Here is a 19,611-nt window from a genome sequence, read left to right as displayed (position 1 = left end):
AGATATGCCTAATTAAACACTTTCCATAAATAGCAATGGGACTAACACATAGCACATGATAGCAAGGGTGTTTTGTCAGATATGGTAAGTTATCATATCTAGTCTAAACACACTCAAAATGCTCAATTAACTCCACTAGCACAAAAAGGTTTAATAAAGGGTTTAGTAATATTGATCTCATACTTGTAATTTTTTAAATTTGAACTTCCCAAAAGTGTAAGTAACCAAACAGAATGATTTAAGAGATGATCGATGGGGTTCAAATATATAGGGAAAGAGCCAATAAATAAGAGTGCACCCCCTTTTCCAATAGGTTAAGGGTTTTGAGATACTTAGGGTTAAGTGTCTTTGGGTTTGAAATTCAGAAGCTTACAGAGAGGTCACATAGCTTAGTATTATTTAAATTTTCACGAATGTGATTGTGGGTATCGAAAGTTATTTATTAGATAGTCCTTTCATATATTCTTTCCTTACTACTACTATGGCAAGAAGTCAGTATTGTAGACCCTTTATCAGTCCCTCTTATTTAAGTGTTAGTAAATTTGACTTAACACCAATACTTGGCCAAAGGAGCATAAAAAAGGAATTCTTAAGGGTCTATTTAGCTAAATATATTTGGCCCGGATCCCTCAATATTTGCTAAATGATAGCTTATTGTGTTTGCTAAACACCCTTGCTATCATGCCCTTTGTGTTAGTCCTATTCAGGTCCAAATTATTATTTATAAAAAGTGTCTAGATCTGTTAATTTAGCATATCTTCCGAAAAACTAACTCTTAGTACTATGGGTGGCTAAGGGTGAAAGCTCAAAGCATGGTGGGGTAGGGGGGGCTTGTGGGGGATTCCAAATGTACAATAGGGATAATAATAAGTAGGTCAGGCATGGCCGACCAACCTAAAGCATATTATAACTCTTGTTTGCTTATCTGTCTTTGTTTTACATTTGGCTTAGGTCTAAACCCAAGTTCTACACCATGTTAGCTGGTGGAATACTCATACCCTCATCTTAAGCCATTGGTATACTAAAATAGCACTAGACAATATTTTGCATACTGATCCTAGCATTAAGATATTAGATGCTCTAAATCTATTCCAAATTGCTTTATACTTTTGTTCTTTCACTTCTTGGGTTGTATGCTTGGGAGTCACCTTTGCTCTTTAGCTCCATGCTTAAGAGTTTGGCTCTATCCCTTTATTTAATAGTTTAATGCCTTGAAATTTGAGTTCCACTCCACTATCCTTTGACATATAGCATATGGCATATAGTATGTAACACATGGCATATAAAGGGTTTAAGTTCTACTTTATGGTTATCCTATAATAAATCACCATAGAATAAAGAGTGAAAACTAAATATGTTATATAAAACCAAGGACACATAACCCTAAGACTTTTGACCTATTAAAAAAGGGGGTGCACTCTTGTTCATGGGGTTTTTCCCTCTATATTTGAACCCGAACAAATCATATTTTGAGTCATTCTCTTTGGTTGCTTACATTACCATCATGGTAATACAAAAAGAATATATGAAATTCACTAATAGATAACTTTTAATATCTACAATCACATTTGTGATAACTAGTGATCATAATGTGTATGTCAATCTTTATAAAAACTTATGAGTAGTTTTTTGAGTTACTAATTACTTGGTAGTGGAATAGTAAACAAGATTGCCAGCTCAAGCCAAAATAATGTCCTAGGGTGATGCTATTGCACTTGTTTTTCCTAATTACCTCACATTTAGCTAAATCCATGAATAACTAACACCATGTTTTATGCTCAAGAGGAGCCATTATGACACAGGTTCTTAAGCTTTATACCAACACTTTAAGGAAGGAGAAAGTGATCCAAGCCTGAACAATATGTGTATACTATGCTTTTCAACCCTTGGCTAACCCTTGGCTAAACTCTTTTACTTGCTCCAACTCAAACTTGATATCCAATTTGCAATTTCAAGATGTGAATATAAAATTGATTGTAAGAGTCTATTAAATGTCATCTTACAAGGGGACAATATTACCCCATATTGTGCAAGATATTTGATATAAACAATGGCAAGTTATGGGAATGGCAAGGATTTAGGTTGTGAGGATATCATGAAATGTTTTGTAATTTAAAAAGTATTTCCTGCAGGCTTAATACTTTGCTATACACAAGAACAAGTGCATGGATTTAGATGTTATCCTAGAAATCCAGCAAGAGATTATTGATAATATGTCAATCAAAAACTTATGCTGGGCAATGTTTAGTGTACGTATATTTATAAAGGGTGGCTTTCCTTTTTTATTCAATTAGAGTACAACAAGAAAGGAGAATATATTCGTTTTAGGGTTTAAGCCAACGATGGCGCAGCGCCGGCAGTACCAGGCGAGGAACTCGCCGGCGATGGAGTGGAAGGCGAGGGATCCGGCGACGAGGCCTTCGGATTTATCCGAGAATGGCAGGTATTGCAAGCCGGGGTTGGTGTTTGTAGCGTATTTGCCGCAGGATGAGGCGAATTCCTCGCAAGCGCTAGAGATTATCGATTTTCTCAACGCAGAGCTCAGCCGGCTTTTGAGAATGAAGGCGCGGGAGTTTTGGGAAGAAGGTATGGATTTTTTGCTGCATTTTGTGACTGACGCTTTGTTGTTTTTTTATTTCCTTGCTTTAGTTACTGCGAATGAGTCTTTGCATGAGTTTCTAGAAAGCTACTTGCTTTATCGAAGGCGATGGTACGATCTTCATCCGACTGGCGGAGTGGTGCCTGGAGAAGACGATCTGAGCCGACGAGTTTTTATGGTGCTTCTCCGGATGTAAGCTCAAATGTCATCTTCTTCTTTCACTCTCGATTGGATCAACCAGGTGCTCTGACGAAGATCCTGGTTTGTCCAGGATTAGTGCAGGTATGTATGTGCTTTCTTCTGCCTTTGGTCGATACAAGCGTTTGTAGTTTTTGATAGCTAAGTTTCGTGTGGAGGACAAGTTTAATGTGGCAAAGCTCTTGAATGTTTGCGCGATCTATGGACACGACAATCCGGAGTTGACGCGGAGATTGGTACTGTAAATCTGGACTCTGAGTTTCATTTTGTGTGTTCTGAAAGTGAATTTTGTTTGAAGGTTAGTACCGTATTGAAGTTCCAGCCTTCGTATTTGCAGACCCTTTCTGACGTTGCTCGTCAAGTCCTTGCTACGATCGATGGAGTTAATAAGCGCACTCTCGAGGTATGATTTGCATGCTTGATGTGATTGGCTGACTCGTATTCTCTAGAGCATTGGACATTCAACCAACAAATCCAACTCAGAATTCAAGGACGAGCTTATGGAGGTTTGAGTGGTTTGCCATTGGTCCTCTTTTGTCCACTCACACTGATTGTAACAGGCTGTAGTCTTATTGCACGATACAGTGATGACACTAAACGCTTTTGTTGAGATTTATCCTCCTGCAGCGGGTTTTTTCTTGTCGGCAGAGCCTGCGTAAGCCGAGGTTTCACTCTTTCTGTTTGCTAATAGTTATTTTTATGTGCAGTAGAGACAAGAGTCTAATGTTCTCTTTATCGTGTGTCTACAACTCGCTGCTGCCGTCAGTAAGGAAACAATCTATTGGAGAAGAGCTTTCTCGATATCTGGACACACTCCAACGGGAGCTTGTGCATTTTGCCTGGAGCCTTCTTTTCAATTCCTTCTTTGGAGATACAACGACTCGGATGGATTCCAAAGCCAATGGAGAGGTCTTTGTGGACGCGCTGATTGGCCTTTCATTCGGCAGCGACGGAGCTAGTTTAATACATTCCCTATCCAACATGTTTGACTTGTCTGGGAACGTTCATAGGCTTCTTCAAGAAGGTACGTGCTTAGTTTATGCATTGTCTTTCCTGACCCGTTGCTCTTCTTTCTTATCAAGGCTCAATTGTTCTCGATGATGGCCAATATGCCCAGTTACTTGCTTTGCTACCTGATATGCCTTCGACAAATTTTGTTGAAGACAGAAAGCCACCAGTCAGTGTTTCTCACGAAAAGGATGAAGAGGACGCTATTCGTCAGTCACATATCAGTCAGATCAAAGACTTGCTCCCTGACTACGATGACGCGTTCCTTTCAGCATGCCTTGAGGTGTACGACAGCAATCCCGAGATCGTTATTCAGCATATTTTGGAAGGCACTATTCACCCCGACCTGACCTCCACACCGAAAAAAGGTAAAGGGAAGCTCGTCGACTCAAAGAAAGAAGATAGAAGCAACGTCGATGCGAAAGGGAAAGGGAAAGCTGTCGAAAACCAAGCAAGCAAAGCACAGGGGCGGTTCGTAAGAAAGAGACAAAACAGGGACGACGATGCAGCCACCATTCTTGACGAACGAGATGCCGGCACGTCCAATCAGACGGCAAAGCTAGCAATGCAGCTGATGTATGAAGACGAGTATGACGATTCTTTTGACGACCTTGATACGAACGTGGCGGAGGCGGGTCTCGAGACAGACAGCCTGGTGAATCTGTTTTCCCGCACAAAACTTTCTTCAGATTCTTTGGAGGACGGACAAAAAGCCAAGCCTTTCTCTGCGAGCCAGAAACAAGAACCGTCTGGAAGGCCGCAACGAAAGCAGGAAGCGTCACGATTCTTTGTTAAAGACGGGAAGCACTACAACTACAAAGTCGCTGGCGCCGTGGCAGTCTCGAGTCTGGAAGAAGCGGAGGCCTTGAAAAAGCAGGAGGAGGGACTCATCTACGGGCTTGGTCGGGGTGGTAACGTTCCCGCAAATTCTGATGGTGAAGATGACAAGGAAGAAGATGACGGAGGAGAAGATGACAAGGAGACAGCGAAGGGTACCTCTGCTGCAACGCAACATCGTGCTCACGGGGAAAGGGGAAAGCCACCATACAGGCCGCAGTTTGCGACCAAAAAGAACCACAACAAAAAGGACTTGTCCTTGAAGAAGCACATGTCTGGACTGAGAGGGAGTTAAGGTATTGTCTCATTTTCAAGTCAACTGTTTCGATTATCTTCGATCTTCTCCAGCTCGAAAAACGTAAGATGATTCTGTTCACTTTCAATTTGAATGGTTGGTGACCGTTGTGTTTGTTGTGCAGGCTTCTATGAAATGTAACTTTTTGTCTAGAATAAAGCTGCTAATAGAAGGTGCCAAGCTCAAACTCACAGAAGGCTCATTCTTTTTATAGGATTACCTGAACTGCAGAGTCTTCTTGGGAACTTGCGATGGCTGCCTCCAGCAAGCCTCGAGTTCTCATCATCGGGTGCACTGGCTACATCGGGAGGTTCATTACAAACGCCAGCATTCGTCTCGGCTATCCGACTTATCTGCTTGTCCGCCCAGAGGTTGCAAGTGATGTGGACAAGGCTGCCATGGTAATTGGCTTCAAGAGCGCCGGAGCAACACTCGTCGAGGCAAGTCGATTCTCATATCTCCCTTTTGTATTTTTAAAGCGTTTTGTTTTCTCCAGGGATCTGTGACTGACGAAAAGAAGCTCGTGGAGGCTTTAAAGCTGGTCGATATTGTCATTTGCAGCATAGCAGAAAAGAATTTGAATGACCAAGTGAAGCTCATTCAGGCTATCAAGCAAGTTGGGACAATCAAGGTGACAATTTCTCTAGCCGTTTTACTTTTTCTTCCCGATTTTATCGCGACTTGTTGCAGAGGTTCTTACCTTCGGAGTTTGGAATGGATCCCGGGCTCATGGATCACGCAATCGCTCCGGGGAACAAAGTTTTCATGGACAAGATGAAAATTCGGAGGGCCATCGAAGCGGCACAAATCCCACACACGTACGTCTCCGCGAATTGCTTCGCTGGTTACTTCCTCTCTGGCATCGCACAGTTCGGCCGCTTCTTTCCTCCTCGAGACACAGCTGTCGTCTACGGTGAGGGAAATGCGAAAGGTACTACACACCACACGAGACGCGACGTAGATTTTTCTCCTTGTTTTCTGCCTCAGTGATTTGGGTGGACGAGAACGACGTCGGGACTTTTGTGCTCAAAGCCGCCGAGGATCCGCGGACTCTAAACACGTCTGTGTACATCCGGCCACCGAAGAACATACTCTCCTTGAACGAAGTCCTCCAGCTGTGGGAGAAGAAGATCGGCAAAACGCTCGAGAAGCACACCTTGCTTGAAGAGGAGTTCATGAGCATGATAAGCAACGGTAAGAGAGAAGCAATTCCAATACAAAATTCTTCTTTCATTTCCTCAACGCCGTGTATACATGCAGAGAAGGCTTCTTTGCCGGAGAGAGCGGCCCTTGCACACTTCTATCAGATATTTTACCGAGGGGACCTGATGTTTGAGATAGGCCCGGACGGGCGAGACACGGGAGAGCTCTACCCCGACGTAAGCTACACGACTGTGGACGCCTACCTTGATCGTTACTTGTGAACGTATTACTTGCTTTAGAATAGTTCCTTGGTTGACTTATTTGTAGCGCCTACTTTTTCAGCTCCAGCAACTCTACGCTCATGTCAAATGTGGCTTTTGGCTGCAACCAAAGTCAGTGTCTTCTAGAGATCTCGAGAAAAGCTTACAGGAATTTCGTTCATCCCTCTATCTCCATAGCCGACATCAGGGGTGACGATCACAGTTCTCTGCCAGTGAGGCGAAGATGAGCAAAGAAAAATAAACAAATTTTCTCTACCTTGCCTCCGACACGCATGCCTTCGACGACTGTGTAGAGCGCCGGAGGCGGCTTTGGCGAGGCCTGGGCCGAGAAGAGGCCATTGGCATTGTCTACAAACTCTCGCTTTCGTTCTCTGCCGGGAACAGATCCTACGATAAGCTCGTAAGGCTGGAAAGAGAGAAACGAAAGGTTAAAGGACCAGCTTTTTTTTTCTGTTCGATCTTACTTCACCTGAGCTATAATTCGATTCCCACCCAGGAGTTTTGCTTCTCGACTAGAGACGGCGTCTATTCCACGGTACAAGCAATCAAAGTGAACCTGCCAAGTCTTATCTTTGATCCCCGGTAATCTATCAAGCTTGAGAACGTACTACTACAGTCTCGCCTTTGACAGCAACAGGACCACTGCCTTCGAGAACGTCGTAATACTTTAGACCGTCAGCTGTGCGGTCGAAGTTCGCTCTCTAGCATAAGCAGAAGGAAAGAAGGAACAATGGGTGCCTACCAGTGGTTTTGTAGTCTTCGATGGGAATCACCTTTTTGTTCCTTCCCCGAGCAAAAGCTACCTCAATCCTCGGTGCCAGAGTCGCGATGCAAATCGCAATGCTGATTCTCCGCCTGCAAAACGATAGCGAGCTCTTATCTCCAGCTGCTGCCCTTACAGTTGGCGATTTTTGTGCGGAGAAGTGCTGCTGGCTGCGTTGCCCAAGTGCCCATTCCAGGACAGCCGCCATTTGTAGAGGAGCTCGGGACATAGCCAGACTCGAAGAAATTCCCTGTTTGGTGCAATTTAAATGAACATAAATTAATTCCATAATTCTTGTGTTTAAAAATCGTTTCATTGGCACGTACATGCTTTGCATTATCAAGGCCCTGCTAAAACATCCTAATGCCATGACCAGATCTACAGTCTTTCTCCTCTTCCAGTCTACAATTCTTTAGTGAACTCGACAATAGCACAGTTTCTCCTCCACCGAGTGAAAGGCCACACACCAGAGACAAGTGAGGCAGTCCTAGAATTCTCTTGTCGTATGAAAAACTCTCTCTCTAAACAGACTTTTTGCCTTTCGATGATATTGCATTTCGAATGCCATGGTGAAGCCACAAATAAAGAGAATCAGAAATGCAGAAAACAGGGACAGAACATAAGAAAACAGTCGAATGAAAGTAGCTTCCATTTGCGTTCACGTAAACACGTGAGCGAGGGATGCAAAAAAAAAAAAAAAAAAAAAGAAAAAAAGAAAAAAAAAATTCAGAAAGAAAATACAAGAAACGTTTCTCTCCTTTTACCAATGAAGAAAAAGTCTAGACACGTTGGAAGACGTAGAGGTAGCCCATGTCCTTGGGAGGATCACCCGAGAGTGCCACTTTAGCGTCGTTGAAAATCACCCATCGCCCTTCCTTCAGAATATGGGCAACGTAGTGGCCACACAGTGTTGAAGATCCCATATGGCTCACAAAGCCCATTAGCTTGTACTCTGTCCAATCCACCAAGACATAAGCTAGAGCCAGGAATACCATACCACAAGAAACTTACTTCCAGAGCCATCCGGCAAGTCGTGTGGAACCGAGGATGAGGGAGTGCTCGAACCTCCTACATCAAGCTCCATCGCATTGGCATCGTCAGAATTACTGAAGATCCACTCTGCTGCATCCTCCGTGCGACCGCCCTGCTTTCACAGATATTGTTTCATTACTATCCTGGACTGAGGAAGAGAAACGGACGTTACCGTCGCTCTGAGAGCCTTCCGAGCAAGATCGGCAGAAAAGCCCAACGCAACCAGGGCCTGCACAGCGTTCTCGTCCACGTTGGCGTTGGATGAGCTGTGGCTGTAAGGCACGTCGATATCTGCCAGTAAAAGCAGCAAAATCACCAGAATTGTATTTCAAGTTTAATTACCAGGATCGTCCATGTGAGACAACAGCCACTCCATTGCCGGTTCTGCTCCGTGGTTGGACGTAAAAATCGCGGCCTTCTCGCAGCGAACGCGAGGAAATCCCATGTCCATCAGTTGCGAGACTATAGCCTCGTCAGCTACAGGTCCCTCGGCTTCATCATCTGTACAAGATAATTAGAAAATAGAGCCAAAGTTAAGAGCTTCGAAAACCTGCTTCAGGAAGCAACTCCTCGCCGGGTTGGAGTCCCTTGCCACGCATATGACTGATATCGATGGTGTCCGGAACGTCCAGGAAGACATCTTCAGAACGAAAAGAAGAATAAAAAGGATTGGAAAAAAGTTAAGTAGAAGTATACCAAGTTTTTTAGGAACCCATGAAGCATCCAACTGGAATTTACGCATGTGCAGAAGAAGGTATGTTGGAAACGTCGCCAAACTTGTCATTCTACAAAACGGACAGCATCTGAACAACAAACTATGTCTATTTGCGTTCCTTACTTGAGAGCTGTAGTTCTTGCGTTTACGGCAGTACTGTAGAACTCCACCTCGTCAGGGGCAGCAAATCTATCCAAGCATGCTGACAAGGGAATTCTTGGTCGTACAACCTCTCTGAAAATTTATGTGAGTGAGGAATCGGCACGAAACAGAAAAATATCTTACATTTTTTCTCCAGAATTCCCACCCTCCGACGTGATCTTTTCATATGCTGCAACCTCATCTGCAAAATAAATTTAGCTCTCGATTAAAAGCAAACAGAATAAACGAAACCTCTGTTAGTTGCAGCATCCAAAGGAAGTGTAAGCGACAATGCATTGTCCACGCGTTTTGTATACTTCACCTTCCCCGAGGAACAGCAAACAATTCGCTCCTCAACCAGAAACTTGAAACAACGGGACGGGTCTTCGTTTGGGTTTGCAACATTTTCACGCTCAACTTGCTCCAAAAAATATTGGAAGAATTCAAATGCATCCTGCCCTTGCCGTATTAAATCCTCAAAAACTCATATATGTAAATCAATGTACCTGCTGTCTAGAACTCGCAAACTCAGGGTGACCAGCGCCAATTAATGATTTGAACATTCGTGGCGGTATCCCTTTCTGAAACTGAACATCTAAATAGTGAGGAAAACAGGCAGTACAACAAAAAGACAAACCTGGTTAGCCACCTCCTTATCAGTGACGCCCTGAACCTGCGCGCAAAGAGTTACAAGTTTTTATGAGGACGAATGGCCAATACCTCGGGTTGTTCTGAATATTTGCCAGATAGCAAACCATGGCCTAGTTTGGACCTTTCAGAAGAACATTCTTAGTTTATTGCGCAAAGCTTCCTTTACTTACAGCTGCGTGTTCAAATCCTGAGTTGGATCTGCGGCAGCTAGCTGGAACGCGTCGTCCAGCTTGAGATTACCGTAGTATCTAGATCCAAAATCTTTAGCTAAACTAAATGCGAAAAAGACTTACCGCAGCTGAAAATCCCGAGTTGCAAAGATGATCTGTAAAACTGATGCCAAGTAGCAGCTGCCACTGGGATCAGCGAGGGCACACAAACAAACGTCAAAGTTCCATACCTGTTTCCTAAGTTCACAAGCCCCGTGAACCCTGGGCCAAATAACGGCTCTAGCTCCTTTCCCTTTTCTTGAATGCGATTCCAATCGAAATTTACGTTTTGATCCAACTCTCTTTCAGCCGTAGTCATTTCCGTCTGGTAGTAGCATGAAAAGAACTTAGCCAAAGAAGAAAAAGAACGGTAGACATAAAGACCTTCTTTAGTGCCGCAAAGTTTATGCCGAAGTGTGCCAAGTGTTGTGCAAGCAAGGGATCGGTCACAGTATCGTCCTCGGCATATGAGAAAACGTCTACGTTGCAAAGACAAAAGGTCAGCCTGAAAAAGAAAAAAGAAAAAGAAAGAGGACGGACTTAATTTTTACCTGCAGTTTCCAAGTCTGCTGTTATGGTACCAAGCTTCACGGCTAGAGGATACTTCACATTGGCATAATGCTCCAAGGCGTGGTTGTTTCCTCCCGTGCCATCAAAGTTCCGTCGCCCGCAGAGAATGGATCCGTCAGTGAGGTTGAGCCAAAGATTCTCTTGCTTATCACATCTCTGGCACTTCCATCCGCTTGGAGGAACGCGTACACCGTTGTTTAGCTGCTGCAAGCTCTGTGCGTAGATGCTCAATTGCTTCTTATCAGCAGTCCAAGCAGAGACTTGCTCCTTCCGCTCGGCACCCACAGATTGGACGACGGCGTCCACGCACAATCTGACCTGACAAACCAAAAGTTCTCAAGCAGCCAAACCAAGAACTTTAAGTTCGCATGCACACCTTCTCTGGAAGCTCGGCACTGGATAGCGGTAGAGTTTGGTAATCCGGGAGTATCACGATGCTCAAAGTCTCGTCATACTCCGGCTCCTTAGTTTCAAAGCCACCCTCGACTCCTGATAGCAAAAGAAGAAGCACAGTAAGAGAAGAAAAACCAAAAGGATCTTCATACCTATCGCGAGAAGCGTGGGTTTCTTGTGAGGGCGATCATCCTCCTCGTCGGATTCTTTCAGCGTGTGCTTGATATGGAGATAGACCGAACTCCCGGTTTTCTTGAAATTCCACATTGCTTGCTCGCGACCGAACGCCAGAAACGATGTGAGATCCACGAACAGGCCTCCATCGGATTTCTGGAGAAAGAGCTCATAATCCAGGCTACGAGGATGATTCTTACCGGCGTGTCGAACGTGAGGCAGCACTCCTCCTTGTAGATCCGCGTCGAGGCCTGCGGCATCCCAACGTTGGAGAGCGCCATGGATGAAAAGCCCTAAAATCCTGGAAGAGTCAAGAACCCTAAATTAGAGTAGCGCGGACGACGCGATCGAGTGGATCTCTTCCTAAATGCGCGATCAATCGATCGATCGGCCGGAGCTGCGGATCTAGAAAATGCAAAGCGCGCAGGATGGAGGTGGGATTCGATTGTCGCCGTGGATCCGGGAGAGCGCGACGATGTTTGCGCTCGCGGGATCTAGCAATATGTGTGGATCGGCAGTGACGAATCCTGTCAACGTTGTTAAGGTGCGAATGCAGCTGGATGGAGCGCTGTCCGCGACTCAGGTAAGAAGATTTCGCTTAGAAATTTCTAGTAGAAGAGATTAAAACGCTAGAACTAGTGATAACTTATGTTGTGTTCTTCCGCTAGGAAAGACACTATCAGGGACTCCTGAAAGGAATCGTGCGTGTGTCCAAGGAAGAAGGCATCTCGGGGCTATGGCGAGGCACTGGAGCGGCTCTTTTGAGAGAAGCCTCGTATTCCAGCATTCGAATGGGACTCTATGAGCCACTCAAGAGGGTAATCTCTTTCTTCTTCGGTTTTTCTTTCTAAAGTTCCGTTGTTACGTTTCCTCTCCCAACTCTTCCTCACTTTATTTTTTTCTTTCTCACTCCCCACTTTTTTGGTGTGTTTTTTCTTTTCTTTGTAATACTACTAGATGCTTGGAGCTGATAATCCATCACACACGCCTTTGTGGATAAAAATCACTGCCGGATCTCTTGCAGGTGTAATTGGTAGCGCTGTCGCAAATCCTACCGATGTTGTTATGGTTCGTATGCAAGCTCCGACTTCATCTCAAGGTACTAATATAAGAACACGAAACGTTTCTGTACTAGAGCTCAAACTTATATGTAATAGTTTTAGAGCTCAAACTTATAAACTTTGCTATCGTTTCAGGTGGATGGCACTACAAAGGCCCTCTCCATGCCTTTTCATCGATTGCCAGGACCGAAGGCATCCAAGGACTATACAGAGGCGTGGTTCCGACAATGCAACGAGCCGCGATCTTAAACGCCGTCCAAGTCCCGGCTTACGATCACACCAAGCACACACTGCTCAACGCAGGCATTGTCCGGGAAGGTATAGTCTGCCATTTGATCTCGTCAATGGTGGCGGGACTAGCAACAGCCATAGCCATCTCTCCAGTCGATCTCATAAGAACAAGGTGGAGTTTTTCTTTCTTTTATTTCCTCGTTTTAAGTTTCTGTCGATCTCGCTACTGACGATACTTTGAGACAGGATCATGCAGCAGGCTGTGGATTCGAAGGGCGACGGCGTGTTCTACTCGTCCTCTTTGGATTGCTTGTGGAAGACTGTGAAGGTGGAAGGCTTTCGCGGGCTATACAAAGGCTTCGTTCCGGTGTGGATGCGAATAGGACCCCACACCGTTATCACCTTCTTTTGCTTTGAGCAATTGAGAAGAGTTCTTGGAATCAAACCATTGTGAATTGATCAAAGGTATGAAATGCTTTTCATTCATTCTTGTATGGTCGCTTCCTCTTGCTGAAGATTCTCCACTCCCGGCGATAAGTCTCGAAGCTCTCTGGAGAATCCGTGAAAACTCCATCCACTTCCAGCGTGTTTACAAACATGTCATACTCGCGATAAGGATCTTGGTGGTAATCAAACGGGAGGAGGAGGTTGCGCTCGTGATTAAACGTCCAGGGATGAACTTCGAGGCCTCTAGCGTGAGCTTTGTCAACCAGGTCGGTCACTGGTAAGAGTTTATTGTTGGAGTCCACGGGGGCGATAGCTTCTTTAGCTGGTCCGATTCCAACAACGATCTTACTAATGTAATCCAGGTAGTCATCGGAGATTATCTCTTCATACGTCTGGAAAAATGCAGAAATTGTAAGTTTTACGCCAGTAGAAATGTAAGTTCAAAAAAAATAAAAAAAACACTTACCTGTTTAGTATCGGAGGTGATTGAATCTGGAGCGATCAATAAGATTTTCGGGGAGCTTGTTTTGTTGTGAAGATATATCAAAGAGCTCGGATCAAAAGATTGGATAAATACTGGCTTGTGAAGCCACTCCTTTGTGAGATACTTTGCATTGTAGTCATATTTTTTCAAGATGTTAAGAAAAACATCCTCAAATTTTCTTCCCTCGGTCCATTTAACCTGGAAGAAAATAAAACAATAAATAGAAAACCTTTAATCAAGAGAGGACTTACGTGGTGATTGATAAACGTTGGGCTTTTAATTTCCACGTAGATTCCAACCCTCTCCGACTTCGGTGAAACCAAGGCAATAGCTATGAATTCCTCGAAAGTTGGTATTTGAAGTTTACCTGGAGCAGCATTTCATGCGATCAACAAATCTTATACTTTGCAAACTTTGCAAACTACACCATTGTAAGATTGGTCGCGATTAGGATATCGTTGGATCAAGCGAAGCGACTTTAATTCCTCCAGAGTGAAGTCCACTACACAAAAGCAAGTTAATAGACATCGATCACACAAGTTTGTAGAGATTACACACTCACCTGCGAAGTATCCAGTGACATTAACACCATCAACGACATACGTTTGCTTTCGACTCGCAAACTCGGGGTGATCATGCACGTCGGTAACGCTGTCCAAAATCAAGTCATGGAAGCAAATAAGCTTGCCATCCTTAGTTGCTGTTATATCAGCCTCAATAAAATCGGCCCCCTCTTCAATGGCACGCTAAAACAAACACCAACTTAGAACAATCAAAGCTGCAAAAGAGTAGAACACACTTACCTTGTATGCAAGAACGGATTCTTCCGGAAACTCCCCGCTAGAACCTCGGTGAGCGATGTTATATGGTTCATTCGTTTGAAAAGGGAATCGAAAAACACGGCAATCAGAACCCGCGAGTAGTAGTAGCAGCAATAGAGAAACGTAAAACATCGTAGAACCCATGACGCTCTAGAATCGTTCTCTAAGGTTTTGGCCTCTTATAAAATCCCAGTCTCCATATTCGGTTTGCCCTAATATGGGCACTCTGTTTTTAGGGTTTACAAAATGTTTAGGGCTAGGCAAGGGCAAAGGTGTTGGTGACACGTGGAGCAAACGCGTGCATACGCGGAGCGCAAGCCACGTGTAATGCTCACTTCTTACAATATAGTTTTGCCCTTGGCATTGCGATTGATCGATTTCTTTTGAAGTGGTGCTTTTTAGGCGAGAAGAAACGCGAGAGGAAGATAGAAGCTATGGCGACTCAGCAGCAGCAACAGCAGCCTCCCAGCTACGATCAAGCTCAATCGCGTGGCGGCAGCGATCCGTATGTGTCGTATCCACAGGTCTATCCCGGCAATGGCGAGAAAGCGAAGCAATCCACGCAGTGGGAGGAGGCGCCGGTGATGGGCACTCCAGCGAACCCTAGCGCTCATCCGGGTAATCAGCAAGCAGCCATGTCCCAGCGCCCCGAATTGAAGGAAGGGAAGGGATTTGACGAGCCCGGAGTGGCGGGAAGCTATGTCTCGCCACAGGTCGGCGGAGGAGGAGGAGATCCCAATAGAGCCGGTGGCGGTGCTGGAAGTCCCTACGTCCAGACAGCATCCATCCCATCCACTCCAGGAAAGAGTAAGCGATCTCTCATAGTTTGATCTCTTCCTTTTTTGTTGGATCGATCGAGCCTTGTGATCGCAGGTCCCATGGAGTCTATCCTCGAGATCTTGAACAAATGGGGAAAGAAGGCCGAGGGCATGGCCGAGAACGTATGGAATCACTGTAAGTTCTTCCAGAGTCTAAAGTTCACAGCGATCTTGGAGTTCCTTCTGGTGGATCTTCCATGAGCCTCAAAGCTTACTTGCCAGTGAAGAAACTCACACTTCTTAATCTTTTGCAACAGTGAAGGCCGGTCCTTCAATGACGGATACCGCGTGGGGGAAGCTCAGCCATGGCACCAAGGTCTTCACGGAAGGGGGATACGAGAACGTCTTCAAGCAAACTTTCGGTACCGAGGAGAACGAACGCCTCCGAAAGTCGTACGCGTGCTATCTCTCCACGTCTACGGGGCCGGTGCCGGGAGTTCTCTACATCTCCAACCGTAGAATCGCGTTTTCCAGCGATCGACCGCTCACGTATTATCCCTCGCCGGGACAGCAAGCCATGAGCTACTACAAGGTAAAGTCTCTTCCTTCGTTTCGAGTTTCTTGGTTCCTTCGCGTGTTTCTTCCTTTGTTTCGAGTTTCTTATTTCACCCTGGCTTGTTTCTTCCTCTGTTTGGGGTTTCCTTCGCGCATTTCCTCCTTTCAAGTTTCTTAGTTTTCCATGGCAGTGTTTTACTCTTAAATCTTCCATTTTCCCTGGTTTTCTTTCGTTTAGATCTTTCATTTCTTATCTCTGTCCATTTTGCAGCTGGTGATGCCTCTGGACAAGCTGAGGAGTGTCAATCCCTCGACCAATCCACAGAAACCCATGGAGAAGTATATCCAGCTCTCCACCGTTGACAACCATGAGTTTTGGTTCATGGGGTTTGTCAACTACGACAAAGGTGTGAAGAACTTGCAGCTGGCGTTGAACAATCCGAATGGGTCTTGGGATTCTTCCCCTAGACCACAGTACAACGCTTGAAAGCGTCTACCATTTGTATAAATCTGTATGTGATGTGAAATCTTTTAAAGCTTTGTGTGGACTGAACAAACCAAATTGCCAAAGTGTGTGAGAATCTAAGCAGGGAAAAACATACCTTGTGTTTTTCGGATAATTCGGTTTAACAATACCTTCGGAATGATCATTCGATTTGGCACCATTATGTTCCACGCATTTGGAACTTCCCCCGGATGATATAAACATGCCGCAGGCATGAGCATCGCAACAATATAAAAATCAGCAGAAAAGTGCTTGAAATCTAACCTCAGGGGCGTCTATTTCGCTTTCTTGTATACCTTGTTTTCGTAAAACAATGCTACGGGTTAGTAATCGAAGCTCAAGAAAAATGCGATCTTTGCTCACCGCTACGCGTCTCAAATGGCTCCTCCGCACAGATATCTAGGTGCTTCAAAGCAATGTACGTTCTCGGAGACTCCCTGGACGACACTGGGAACTTTGCATCCACGATCCCGGGCACGCCACCCAGTCCGTATGGTGTCACGAATCCCGGGTGTCCCACAGGCCGATTCACCAACGGTGGCGTACTGGTGGATTTCATAGGTAAGTAGCACACCGATCTAGAGCAAAGAAAACAAAATGTCAGTGCCAAATGAACGCTGCAGCACAAGAGCTTGGATTAAAACCAACAATTCCTTATCATGGCTGTTCTTGCGGGACGAACTTTGCCTTCGTTGGAAGAACGGTGTTAGGCCTGGATTACTTCCACCAAAGGGGGGTACCCACTCTCGTGCCAGGATCGTTTGACAATGAAACTGCGTGGTTCGATTCTTACAGAAAAAACTGCTCTGGTATAGAGCTTGAGAAGAGCTTGGTCGTTGTCGGGGGCGGTGGGAATGACTACAATCGTCTCATAAGGACGAACTCTGCAACAATAGACGAAATCATCCACCACTGGGTTGATCCAGTGGTGAACAAGTTAGTCCAAGTTATAGAGGTAAATAGAACTCACTCTTTCAAGATCATATGTTCTGTCTTTCAAAAATGAGAACATGAGACCTATGGTGAATTGGCTAAAAACCACAAGAAAGAAAACAAAAAACATGTTTGTCAATAAATGATAGATGTTAGCATAAAGGATTAGAAGTACCTCATTCAACCAGAATACCGTGAAAAGTGGTGCTAAGCTGGAGAAAGCGCTGTTTAAATCGGAGGCGATTACCAAAGGAGCTACCGTCTTCATAGCCGACCGCTATAAGTTCCTGTATGACGTGCTTCGAGAGCCAGGAAAATATGGTGAGACCGTCTACTTTCAAGTTGTTTTGATTGCATTGTATGTACGCAGGATTTGAGAAAACTCACGAGGCTTGCTACGGTGGTGGTGGCCAACATAATGCCATTGTCGGGTGTGGTGACTCTAGATTTACTCTCTGCAGCAACGTCAGTCAGTATCTTTTCTTCGATCAATTTCACTTCAATTTCACGGAGAGTTTCAATAGGCAGGAAGCAATGGCACTCGTCCATGAAAAAGAATACCTTGTTTCAAATCGTGGATCTCGATTATCTCTGGATGACTTATGTCGATAATAGTCGTGATTCGTGCATTTGTGTAATGGAATCGCTGCACATAGTTCTAATTCGAAGTGCTTCGTCCAACATGCCAGCAGTAACATATATGTTAGCCATCGTCACATAAATCGAAGCACCGACATTACCAAGCTTCAACATGGACTCGAAGGCAAGCTGTCCGACTTCCACATTCTTCCACCGTTGAGAAGCATCCAGCAAACACGTCCATATTACATGATTTGGTTCGAATGGCATGCTCCTCACCAATGCCACTGCATCATTCAACTGATTAGTACGACCGTAGAGATCAACCATGCACGAGTAGTGCTGGATGCATGGAGAAACCCCATACTCCGAGCTCATGACTGTGAAGAAATACTTCCCTTTGTCGATAAGTCCGGCATGGCTGCAAGCGCTCAGAATCGAGAGGAAGATCACGTCGTCCGGCTGCAACCGCAGCTTCTTCATCCTCTCGAACAAATCAAGCACGCTGTCGGTGTCTCCTTGAGAGCTGTAACCTGCCATCATCGCACTCCAGGCAACTAAGTTCTTGTGGTTGCTAGGAACCGAAAAGAATACCTGCTCAGCTTCGACCATGTTCCCGCACTTGCCGAAAAAATCGATGAGACAAGTCCAGACGAAGGTGTTCCTGTCCAATCCAGCTCGCTGAAGCTCCTTATAAATCTCTCTTCCTTTCTCTAACGCTCCCAAGCTTGCGCAGGCCTTAAGAGCAGCCACGAATGTCACCGCGTCCGCTACAAACCCGTCTCCTCTCATGCGTGTAAAAAGTCGTAGAGCCTGCTCGCTTTCCCCGACCTGGACGTAGCTCTGAATAATCGCTGTCCACGAGACCGAATCACGATCCGTCATGCCGTCAAAAACACGTCGTGCTTCCTCCACACTCCCACACTTCGCGTACATGTCGACGAGAGCATTTGACACGAAGAGGTCCCGTCCGAGACCATCTGCGGCAGCTTGCGAGTGAATACCTCTACCAATCTCGAGCCACTTCCTCTTGAGCACCTTGTCCTCGGACTCTCGCCCATGAACCGGCTTGCTACTGTCACCACCATCACCACTTGCTCTCTCGGCCAAGCTCACGCAAGCCTTGAGCGCAGCTAGATAAGTCACGGCATTTGGCACGTATCCGTCACCTCGCATTCTCGAGTATAAATCCAAACTGAGCTCGCCTTGCCCGCACCGTGCGTAGCCCAGAATCAACGAGCTCCACGAAACCACGCTTGGTTTCCTCAAAGCGTCGAACACCCGCCTTGCATCCTCCATACTTCCACACTTCGAGTACATGTCCACCAAGGCGTTTCCCACGAATTTTTCCAGCTCGTAGCCACCTTTTAGTGCTTGACCATGCACTTGTTTGCCTCTTCTTAGACAACCACCGAGAGAACTCCTCCACTGCTCACTTGATTCTCCCAAAGAAGCGCAAGCTTTTAACGCTGCGAGAACCGTGACCCGGTCGGGATCGCAGCCTTCTTCTTGCATGGCAGCGTAGAACTCCAGCGCCAAGTCTGCTTGCCCGGTCTCGGCAAATCCCAAGATCACCGCAGTCCAAGAGACTGCATTCCTGGAATCCATGCTCTCGAAGACGAGCTGGGCGTCCACCAAGCTCCCACACTTGGCGTAAGAATCCGTCAAAGAACTGGCCAGAAATATTTCTGAGAGTTCCCCGAATCTGGCAGCCCGAGCGTGGATGTCCCGGATTCTAGCCAAGAATCTAGCTCTGGAGTCGACACCACGGCCCCTGGATCGCTCGATCAAGCTCGAGCAAGCCTTGAGCGCCGCAAGAAATGTGACATGATCCGGACGGCACGACAAATCACTGCCTCCCCCTTCCTGGAAAAACCGATCGAAATATCCCAGCGCGGCATCACCATCGCCATTGAGCGCCAGTCCCTGGATGATGCAGTTCCAAGAAACCACGTCGCGCTGCCGGATGCTCTCGAAGACGCCGCGAGCCTCCATCCCGCTGCCGCATTTCGCGTACATATCGATCAGCGAGCTCGCGATGGCCGGGTGCGCGTCCAAATCCCCGTTCTTGGCCGCGTCCCTGTGGATCATCCTACCTGATTCCAGGTCCCTGGAGCGCTTGCATGCCTTGATCGCTGCCAGGACGGCTCCCACGCCGGGATTCACTCCCTGATCGCGAGCGCTGTGACAGACCGCGATAGATTTCTCCATCCCGGATCCATAAACCC

General features: G+C 45.9%; 8 protein-coding genes across 13 annotated transcripts; 4 read left to right on the top strand and 4 right to left on the bottom strand.

Moving 5' to 3' along the window:
- Window positions 1-2,335: 2,335 nt before the first annotated feature.
- LOC9633745 (activating signal cointegrator 1 complex subunit 2) lies at window positions 2,336-5,128 on the top strand. Of its 2 annotated transcripts, none has more exons than XM_024671231.1 (10): window positions 2,336-2,586; window positions 2,650-2,791; window positions 2,841-2,881; window positions 2,939-3,033; window positions 3,096-3,200; window positions 3,247-3,303; window positions 3,358-3,452; window positions 3,508-3,821; window positions 3,880-5,000; window positions 5,062-5,128. In XM_024671231.1, the coding sequence occupies exons 1-9, from the start codon at window positions 2,343-2,345 to the stop codon at window positions 4,935-4,937; spliced, it is 2,151 nt and encodes a 716-aa protein (XP_024526999.1). In that variant the 5' UTR covers window positions 2,336-2,342; the 3' UTR covers window positions 4,938-5,000; window positions 5,062-5,128. The 2 variants fall into 2 exon arrangements, with proteins under 2 accessions (XP_024526999.1, XP_002966668.1); XM_002966622.2 differs by having other exon boundaries at window positions 3,505-3,821.
- On the top strand, window positions 5,062-6,621 carry LOC9652485 (bifunctional pinoresinol-lariciresinol reductase 2). The gene is made up of 6 exons (XM_024671241.1): window positions 5,062-5,110; window positions 5,152-5,377; window positions 5,434-5,568; window positions 5,628-5,868; window positions 5,925-6,131; window positions 6,198-6,621. The coding sequence occupies exons 2-6, from the start codon at window positions 5,189-5,191 to the stop codon at window positions 6,359-6,361; spliced, it is 936 nt and encodes a 311-aa protein (XP_024527009.1). The 5' UTR covers window positions 5,062-5,110; window positions 5,152-5,188; the 3' UTR covers window positions 6,362-6,621.
- LOC9652484 (peptidyl-prolyl cis-trans isomerase FKBP18, chloroplastic) lies at window positions 6,333-7,856 on the bottom strand. The gene is made up of 6 exons (XM_024671242.1): window positions 7,104-7,856; window positions 6,970-7,040; window positions 6,831-6,917; window positions 6,618-6,767; window positions 6,508-6,567; window positions 6,333-6,461 (listed from the first exon to the last, which is right to left on the bottom strand). Exons 1-6 carry the CDS (start codon window positions 7,492-7,494, stop codon window positions 6,411-6,413), a joined length of 810 nt encoding a protein of 269 aa, XP_024527010.1. The 5' UTR covers window positions 7,495-7,856; the 3' UTR covers window positions 6,333-6,410.
- Window positions 7,857-7,863: 7 nt separating this feature from the next.
- On the bottom strand, window positions 7,864-11,355 carry LOC9633744 (ubiquitin carboxyl-terminal hydrolase 14). The gene is made up of 20 exons (XM_024671230.1): window positions 11,210-11,355; window positions 10,988-11,165; window positions 10,819-10,931; window positions 10,424-10,760; window positions 10,257-10,351; window positions 10,064-10,197; window positions 9,957-10,013; window positions 9,834-9,911; window positions 9,733-9,784; window positions 9,650-9,685; window positions 9,519-9,599; window positions 9,265-9,466; window positions 9,157-9,214; window positions 8,995-9,105; window positions 8,853-8,941; window positions 8,707-8,796; window positions 8,499-8,657; window positions 8,329-8,447; window positions 8,136-8,268; window positions 7,864-8,076 (listed from the first exon to the last, which is right to left on the bottom strand). Exons 1-20 carry the CDS (start codon window positions 11,288-11,290, stop codon window positions 7,904-7,906), a joined length of 2,376 nt encoding a protein of 791 aa, XP_024526998.1. The 5' UTR covers window positions 11,291-11,355; the 3' UTR covers window positions 7,864-7,903.
- Window positions 11,356-11,388: 33 nt separating this feature from the next.
- LOC9652483 (mitochondrial substrate carrier family protein ucpB) lies at window positions 11,389-13,221 on the top strand. 2 transcript variants are annotated; one of them, XM_002966620.2, is made up of 6 exons: window positions 11,389-11,592; window positions 11,678-11,827; window positions 11,967-12,108; window positions 12,206-12,473; window positions 12,548-12,766; window positions 12,818-13,221. In XM_002966620.2, exons 1-5 carry the CDS (start codon window positions 11,422-11,424, stop codon window positions 12,753-12,755), a joined length of 939 nt encoding a protein of 312 aa, XP_002966666.2. In that variant the 5' UTR covers window positions 11,389-11,421; the 3' UTR covers window positions 12,756-12,766; window positions 12,818-13,221. The 2 variants fall into 2 exon arrangements, with proteins under 2 accessions (XP_002966666.2, XP_024527008.1); XM_024671240.1 differs by having other exon boundaries at window positions 11,473-11,592; window positions 11,683-11,827.
- On the bottom strand, window positions 12,781-14,197 carry LOC9633743 (glycerophosphodiester phosphodiesterase GDPD6). Its single transcript, XM_002966253.2, has 6 exons — window positions 14,036-14,197; window positions 13,795-13,978; window positions 13,660-13,734; window positions 13,484-13,599; window positions 13,215-13,430; window positions 12,781-13,140 (listed from the first exon to the last, which is right to left on the bottom strand). The coding sequence occupies exons 1-6, from the start codon at window positions 14,195-14,197 to the stop codon at window positions 12,781-12,783; spliced, it is 1,113 nt and encodes a 370-aa protein (XP_002966299.2).
- A 227-nt stretch (window positions 14,198-14,424) lies between these two features.
- On the top strand, window positions 14,425-15,923 carry LOC9633742 (GEM-like protein 5). The gene is made up of 4 exons (XM_002966619.2): window positions 14,425-14,860; window positions 14,927-15,007; window positions 15,129-15,403; window positions 15,638-15,923. Exons 1-4 carry the CDS (start codon window positions 14,488-14,490, stop codon window positions 15,851-15,853), a joined length of 945 nt encoding a protein of 314 aa, XP_002966665.2. The 5' UTR covers window positions 14,425-14,487; the 3' UTR covers window positions 15,854-15,923.
- LOC112345128 (pentatricopeptide repeat-containing protein At2g13600-like) lies at window positions 15,580-19,609 on the bottom strand. Of its 4 annotated transcripts, none has more exons than XM_024671236.1 (10): window positions 17,978-19,609; window positions 17,545-17,916; window positions 17,366-17,475; window positions 17,192-17,259; window positions 16,980-17,103; window positions 16,842-16,902; window positions 16,520-16,783; window positions 16,235-16,449; window positions 15,969-16,167; window positions 15,580-15,914 (listed from the first exon to the last, which is right to left on the bottom strand). In XM_024671236.1, exons 1-2 carry the CDS (start codon window positions 19,592-19,594, stop codon window positions 17,863-17,865), a joined length of 1,671 nt encoding a protein of 556 aa, XP_024527004.1. In that variant the 5' UTR covers window positions 19,595-19,609; the 3' UTR covers window positions 15,580-15,914; window positions 15,969-16,167; window positions 16,235-16,449; window positions 16,520-16,783; window positions 16,842-16,902; window positions 16,980-17,103; window positions 17,192-17,259; window positions 17,366-17,475; window positions 17,545-17,862. The 4 variants fall into 4 exon arrangements, with proteins under 4 accessions (XP_024527004.1, XP_024527006.1, XP_024527003.1 ...); XM_024671238.1 differs by having other exon boundaries at window positions 16,980-17,091; XM_024671237.1 differs by having other exon boundaries at window positions 15,777-15,914; window positions 15,969-16,052; window positions 16,136-16,167; window positions 16,980-17,259.
- Between the last annotated feature and the right edge of the window lie 2 nt (window positions 19,610-19,611).

Source organism: Selaginella moellendorffii, unplaced genomic scaffold (assembly GCF_000143415.4).
Source record: "Selaginella moellendorffii unplaced genomic scaffold, v1.0 SELMOscaffold_7, whole genome shotgun sequence".
NCBI classification, from domain to species: Eukaryota; Viridiplantae; Streptophyta; class Lycopodiopsida; order Selaginellales; family Selaginellaceae; genus Selaginella; species Selaginella moellendorffii.
Note: the sequence above shows the minus strand (reverse complement) of the source record. Positions and strands in the feature narration are given on the sequence as shown.